Genomic DNA, 7,372 nt, shown 5'->3' on the forward strand with positions numbered 1-7,372 from the left:
ATAATTTTCAAATAGATAGGAACATGCTTAAGTACAGACAAAGACTTGGTTTACTAAATTGTAGTGGTGATTAAATTTCTTTTTCTATTTCTTAAATAAAAACTTGGTTTAGTTAATTCAGCAAGTGAAGTCAACTGGAGATGAAGAATAATCAATAATTCAGCATAGAAGTCAACTGGAGATGAAGAATTCCACATCTAATCTTCTTTATATGCAGCTATTGTAAGAAGATTTCATCGCTAAGAAATTATTAACCTTACACTCCGATTACAGTTTTGCTTTACCCAATAATATATATATATATATGGCAGATGCAGTGGTGAATTTTCTGCTGGAGAACCTACTGCAGCTAGTCACTAACAATGTCAAGCTAATTTCAGGTGTTGAGAAAGAGTTTCAGAATCTGCTAGAAGAAGTTCGCCGCCTAAAAGCTTTCCTAGATGATGCTGCAAAATACCATAGCGATAGCAGTCTGTGGAAACAGTTGGTCAGAGACATCAGAATTACAGTGCATAGAGCTGAGGATGTCATTGACAAATTCCTTGTTCAGGCGAAGCTACATCAAGAGAAGAATAAAGTGAAAAGGTCTTTTGATTTATGCCATGTTAGAAAAGTTTGGGATCTGGCAAAGGATATTGAAGCAATTCATCAAAATGTGAAGGAATTTCGCCAAAATAATCAAAAGGCTTTTCAGCCCAAACCAATGCTCGATCTACCACAAAGAGTTACACGGGAGCCTCAGGTAACGCCTGAAACCCAAAAGTATTCTTTTTCCTTCTTCTCTCTTTATCTTGACATTTATGGAGTATAAGCAGGGGCGGATTTAGGGGGCGGAAGGAACTTCACCCGAACCCCTTTCGCCTGAAAATTAGGTAAAATTAATTACAGGAAAATGAAAGTTAGCTTAGCTTCATTTAATTTATGGTGATTTTCCGGACCTTGAGCCTAACTTAGTCCCAAAAGCTAGCTCAAGAGAGGTGAGGATTACTCAAGAACAGGAAATCCTCATACCACCAATATGGGACTCAACAAATTTTAATCACAAATGTTACTCAACATTGGGAAGCTAATGACCAACACCTCTTCTATCTCATTTCAGATAAATCTATAATTTTTTCCTGTAAGTAGAAAGCTGTAGCAATCAACCTTTTGTGGTTTTCTGTTCTTAAGAAAAATGTTCCATATTGAAATCTCAGGAAAGTCACTTGAAAAGCTTTGTTTTTTGAGTTTAAGTTTTATGTGATGTATGTATGTTTTCGCTTGGGCCTCAAAACAAGCAAAAATATATTGGAGTGGCTTCCAAGCCCGTCGCGATGGATGGTTTTCTTATGCAACCAATAAAAAACAAGAACAAATTTAACAAGCAAAAAACAAAGTCGAGTCTTATTCAGGTTTTCTGATCAAAATCTTGATAAACTTATTGAATTTCTGATTTTTTTATTTTATAATGCTATACTTCAAATAAAGACCGAGTCAAGGTAAAGTTCTGCTTTACTTTATCAAATAAAATTGTTCTTAAGAACCTAGGCGACTTGCTTTAAAGTGCAAAAACGTATTTTACAATGAGGTAACTATAACTAAATCTCTTAATATATAATTAAATATTAATTGAAAATCTTGTAAAATGATAACTAAACTACTATTATAGGTTAATATTCACTGATAACGTAAACATCTAGATACTATCCGTATAAATATAGCTAAAATCTTTATATTTTATGACTCAGGTGGGATATAAATGAAGTTGTTTTCTATTATTAATGCAGATATTCTCGCTCATCAAATATTGCTAGTGTATTTTCACCCCTTAACGACTATGAAAAATTGCCATGGTGAGTTAATGTGTTAAAAAAGAATGGGGTAGACCAAAATTTACAAGAAAGTAAGTTGTCTCGAAAGACCTACAATCTCTTAGAATCCATGGAGACTTATAGTAAAAAATAAAGCACAATGGAACAAAAATATGGCAACAATTAGTTAGGAATATGCTTTAGTCATGTGAGTAGGTGTATGTTCTTATGCTTTCTATGAATCTTTAGCCCTTTTAGATTTTTATATGCCAGTAAAAGAAATAGAGAACTTCTTGTGCTTTTACTTTTCTTGATTTGATATTATGTTGGTTTGATATGAGTTTAAATGGAGAAACAAGGTCACTAAGGATTCATATGCCGACCTCAACTTGTTTTGGTCTGAGGCTTAATTGTTATTGTTGTTGTTGTTCCTTTGCTATTAATAGCTTGAAATGGGTGCTCAAGTTCTAAGTGGAAAAGATCAAAATATTCTCAACTCTGATTTTTGTTATCCACTCTATTTGTTCATCTTAATAGGATACACTGTTGGAGTATAAAGAAGTGGTTGGCTTTGATTACGAAGCGGAATATGTGATCAAACGACTTGTTAAAGGATCAAAGGATCTGGAATTTGTCCCTATTGTGGGTATGGCTGGAATTGGCAAAACAACATTGGCAAGAAAAGTTTGTAGTCATTCTCAGATTTCAAATAATTTTTCCAAGAAAATTTGGGTTTATGTCGGCAGGTCATACGAACTAAAGGGTATCCTTTCTAAGATTCTCCAATCGTTGACGGAACGCATTGAAGAATTTCGCTATAAAGATGTGAACGAATTAGCTGAAGTAATATGTGATTTTATGGCTAAAGAAGGTGGTAGATACCTCTTTGTCCTGGACGATGTGTGGGCTAAAGAACTTGTGGTTGTGGATTTGGTCAAAAGAATTCTCCAAGAAAACAACAGAGGTCATCGGATCATGATGACCACTCGCGACGAGTATGTGGCTAGCTATGCCAGTGAACATCCTCATCGTCTGAAATATCTATCCGACGAAGAAAGTTTTCAATTGCTGGAAAAGAGAGCTTTTGGTAATGAAAGATGTCCTGACGAGTTAGTAGAACTTGGAAAAAGTATTGCAACAAAATGTAGCGGATTACCACTTGCAGTAGAGTTAAGTGCCGGAGCCTTAAGATCTCGTCCGAACAAAAATTATTGGGAAAGAATCGAGAAAAATGTGGGGCTGTACCTTGTCATAGAGAATGACCCTGCAAGTTGCTGGGAAATTGTGGAAACCAGTTACAACATTTTGCCCCAAGAAATGAAGGCGTGCTTCTTGTATTGCTTCGCCTTTCTTCAAGGTTATTCCATCCCTGCGCAGAAATTGATTCGCTTGTGGATCGCGGAGGGACTAATAAAGTCCAGTCCGACGTATACCTTCGAGGAGCTAGCAGAGAATTACTTGGAGGAGTTTGCTCTGAGGGGTCTAGTCACATTGTCGAGGGATGGTGATTCAATAAAAGAAATTGGATTTCATGACGTGTTGTATGAGTTCTACAAGACAGAGGCAATAATGGAGAGTGTTTTCCAAGAACTACGTCTAACACCCGATCAGAATCTTCCCTCCATACAAGATCCAGATACTTCTCGTCGCTTGTGTATTGAATCATCTGTTCTGCGTGATTTTCTCTCCAGAAAACAATTAAATGCACAACATGTTAGATCTTTCTTATGCTTTTCGACAACAGAAAGACAAATCGAGTTGTCTCTTCCTGATGTTAAACTCATCTCCCAAGCATTTCCACTGATCAGGGTCTTGGAAATTCAATCTGTTAAAATTTTCCTCCCCGTGTATTTTAACCAACTATTTCATTTGAGGTATATTGCTATCTCAGGTGATTTCGCGGAACTTCCTGCATCCTTTGGTAAGTTCTGGAATTTACAGTTTCTCATAGTTAATACAAGTACACCAGAGCCCACTCTTAAAATAAAAGCAAATATATGGAACTTGTCACGGTTGAGGCATTTAAAGACCAACATCCCCGCAGAATTGTTGCCCCCTCCTAACCCAACGGTTGAAGGCTCTTGCCTACAAATTCTGTCAAAAGTTGCACCAGAGAGTTGCAATAAAGTTGTGCTTGCAAAGGCCGGAAATCTCAAAAAGTTAAGTATTCAAGGGCGACTGGGAGCTTTTCTTGAGACTAACAAGGACGGATTCAGCACTTTTCAAGGGTTAGGGCGCCTAGAAAAATTGAAACTGATGAATGATATTCCTTACATGAGTGAAGCTCTTCACCTTCCTCCAGAATTATTCAGATTTTTGCGCAAACTGAAGAAGTTAACTTTGTCAAATACAAGGTTTAAATGGAACGAGGCGGATAGACTGGGCCAGCTGGAATGCCTTGAGGTCTTGAAGTTGAAAGAAGATGCATTTACGGGGAAGTCCTGGAAACCAGAGAAAGGAGGTTTTAAACAACTCCAGGTCTTGTGGATTCAAAAGGCTGACCTCGAATGTTGGGAGGCTTCAAGAGATCACTTCCCAAGACTTAAGAAACTTGTTCTTAATTGTGCTAAGCTTGAGAATGTGCCAGTTGAGTTATCTCATTTTCTCCAGTCGCGCTCCTGAAAGCATCAAACTCTAGCTCATTGCATTCCCTCCTGAAACTGATTTAAAAGGTCAGTTGAGCTCCTCTTTTTTAATGAAAAAAAAAATTCTTTACTCTGCATTGCATTTTGCTCAAACATTGATTTGAGAAGTATTTTGTTTTTTGCCCATTACAATATAAATTTAGCCCCTGTTTACATGAGTATGGTCATTGTGATCATTCACTATTCTTTTCGCGTTTCTTTACTTAAAAACATATGGTTGGACCATGATTAAGAATATAAATAGCATGTCTTTTTATTCTAACATATATTAACTTCTATGGACTATGGTACTAGACTAGACAGAATATTGTGAATGAATTTCTTCCAAAACCACCATAAACTAGTGCTAGTTGATGAGAGTTAATTTGGAAACAAAAAAACGAAGTCAAATTTCTCAAGGGTATAATCTCAATTCCAATAAAATGCAATCAGGTAAAGAATGACTTGAAGAGATTCCCTTATAGGCAAGGAAACTTAATTATACTTCTGATCTCTTTTCTTTTTAACTGATTTTCCTGTAGTACATCCTCAGTTTTAACTGAGAAAGAAAACAATTCTAGTACGCATGATTTAACCTGGAAAATTTTTCAGGCATTTCATCCTCAAGTACCGTACTTTCAAGGCGCTCTGTGGCCTTATTCTGGCTTTCCAGTATCATTCTATCCAGCACCGCCCTATTGGGATGCACCGTAGCAAACCCTTGGAACATACCGTGGCTTTCTTCTGATCAATCCTTCCATAACACCAGTCCTAGTTCACCGACATTAGGAAAACATTCTCCGGATACTTTGGGGGAGAGAGATGTGTACTGGTTCCTAAGACATTAAGGACTGATGATCCAAATGAAGCGGCAAAAGCTCTATATTGTCAACATTAGGTATCAAGAATGAGAATGAGACTCAATTTCGTGTTAACTCATTCCAAGGAAGCAGAAGTAGTATCACTGATGTTGGTGCCGCAGCTAATTGATATAATTGTGTGTAGGAGGAGAAGCAAACGGTATACATAGAGTCTTGCTGAGGAAAGAACTGCTACTAGATCCCTCAAGTTTGCAAGTCTTAATTTATCTTTTTTGGTAGCAGCATAAGTTAGTTCTTCAAAATATAAGCATTTATAGTTTTGCAGAATGTGTACTTTGTACATAAACCTGTAGAGTTTTAATAGATAGAGAAAATAAGATGCAGCTGAAGAATCTGCAATGGTAAATCTGGAATATTTTTTGCGTTGAGATATTATATATGAAGTTTTTACTGACTTCTGATATTGATAGTTTTATTCTGAATATTTGCATTATTTTGTGATAGGTTTATCCTTGTCATTATGGACGTTCTAGTTCTTGTAATGATTCACTTATCTTGAAGGAAATGAACTATTCATGAACATATGACAAACTTCTATATTATGGTTAGTTTCAGTACTTATAAAGAGCGCAAAAACTTTATTCATACCTGGTGTTTATATCAAACTAATATAAAACTTGTGCTTTTCATACAGATATTTTACTTAACCATAGCTAAGTGATATATGTTCTCACTTTAATTTGTAGCTGTTAACCTTAAATTTCTTAGTTTGGTATAAACATCAAGCGGGAGTAAGTAGTTATTGGCTGCTGTTGACACAGGTGTACAAGACTCACCAAAAGAAAATCCGTTTTCAAAATCACCACTACCAAGTATTTGAACTTCAACCACAAATTATGATATTTTTTAGGACATTGACATTGCTGGAAGCCTGGGATACATGGAGAAATTGAATATTGCTCTTTGATATGGATTCACTGAATTTCATGTTTCTGCAGTCCAATCATCTGATACAAGGAATTTTTTTCTCTTTTGTTTATTCAAGCATTGTGAAGTTGAAAATAAGTCTCCGCGTGGTTTGTTTTGTAGATGTTCCTGGATCTGTTGCATTTTGAGTTCCCGATCATGTGGACAGAGGTGGAGCTAGCCTATAGCGTGTGGGTTCAGCAGAACCCAATCACTTTTGCTTAAATATTGTATTTATACTAGGAAATTTATTAAATAGGTATAAATATTTAATTGCAAACCCAGTAACTAAGATGAACTGCAAGTTCTTTTGGAAATTTAAAACCCATAAGCTTCAAATTCTGGCTTCACCTCTGCATGTGGAGTGCTTTCTTTCTAAGTTGTGAAGCTGTTAGTACTATTTTTTCCAGTTTGTTGTTGCTGTATTACTTTACTTCATTGTTGTTTCTTTGGTTAAGAATGTACCATTATTACGTTGAAACTTAAAGGGTAGTCCACTACACTAAGCTCCCGCTATGCGCGGGGTCCGGGGAAGGGCCGGACTACAAAGGTCTATTGTACACAGTTTTACCCTGCAAGAGGCTGTTTCCACGGCTAGAACACATGGCCTTTGAAAGACATAATAATTCCGAGCCTGCAGACGAGCTGCTACGAATCTTATTTAGCATGTGGAATCTTTGAGATAATTCTGCATTAGAAGATTACACAACTTATGAATCCGTATATGTTACCTTTTCAAAAAAAAAAAAAAAAGCTTATGAATCCGTATGTTTCCCAGTTATTAGCCTAAACGTTTGAAGAGGGATGATCATTAGACTGTAAAAAATAGTTTTAACCTAGTCATCAGTGCCGAAACAGATAATTAACTTTGATAGGGTGATTGCACTAATCTACATTCAGTTTATTGATTTATTTAAATCTGAATACATGTTTCCTACAATTCAATGGAATATTCAAAATTTTAAATTTGATCGATTCAATATTTAGTGTGTTTCAGTGTAAGAATTCTTCTACACATTCAAAAGTAGTGGTTACATGATTAAGAAGATAATATCGTAGTACAAATTCTGATAGTATTTATGTTGTATTTGGTAGACATTTTTTATGTTATATGCAATACCAGTATACTTTGTACAAGAACATTTTGTTACAATCTTATACGTATACAAAG

The 7,372-nt window shown here is 35.9% G+C and overlaps 1 protein-coding gene across 3 annotated transcripts; it reads left to right on the forward strand.

Moving 5' to 3' along the window:
• Positions 1-232: 232 nt before the first annotated feature.
• LOC104214962 (probable disease resistance RPP8-like protein 2) lies at positions 233-6,578 on the forward strand. 3 transcript variants are annotated; one of them, XM_009764699.2, is made up of 3 exons: positions 233-742; positions 2,328-4,462; positions 6,325-6,578. In XM_009764699.2, exons 1-2 carry the CDS (start codon positions 305-307, stop codon positions 4,410-4,412), a joined length of 2,523 nt encoding a protein of 840 aa, XP_009763001.1. In that variant the 5' UTR covers positions 233-304; the 3' UTR covers positions 4,413-4,462; positions 6,325-6,578. The 3 variants fall into 3 exon arrangements, with proteins under 3 accessions (XP_009763001.1, XP_009763002.1, XP_009763000.1); XM_009764700.2 differs by lacking the exon at positions 6,325-6,578 and adding an exon at positions 6,057-6,318; XM_009764698.2 differs by lacking the exon at positions 6,325-6,578 and adding an exon at positions 5,027-5,698 and having other exon boundaries at positions 234-742.
• The last annotated feature ends 794 nt before the right edge of the window (positions 6,579-7,372 follow it).

Source organism: Nicotiana sylvestris, chromosome 4, assembly GCF_000393655.2.
Source record: "Nicotiana sylvestris chromosome 4, ASM39365v2, whole genome shotgun sequence".
Taxonomy (NCBI): Eukaryota; Viridiplantae; Streptophyta; class Magnoliopsida; order Solanales; family Solanaceae; genus Nicotiana; species Nicotiana sylvestris.

What these genes read in the sequence shown, in the direction of transcription:
- LOC104214962 (XM_009764699.2), top strand. Translation starts at nt 305, where the DNA reads ATGGCAGATGCAGTGGTGAATTTTCTGCTGGAGAACCTACTGCAGCTA. An exon ending in GAGTTACACGGGAGCCTCAG is followed by an intron (nt 743 to 2,327) that starts GTAACGCCTGAA and finishes TCATCTTAATAG; the next exon opens with GATACACTGTTGGAGTATAA.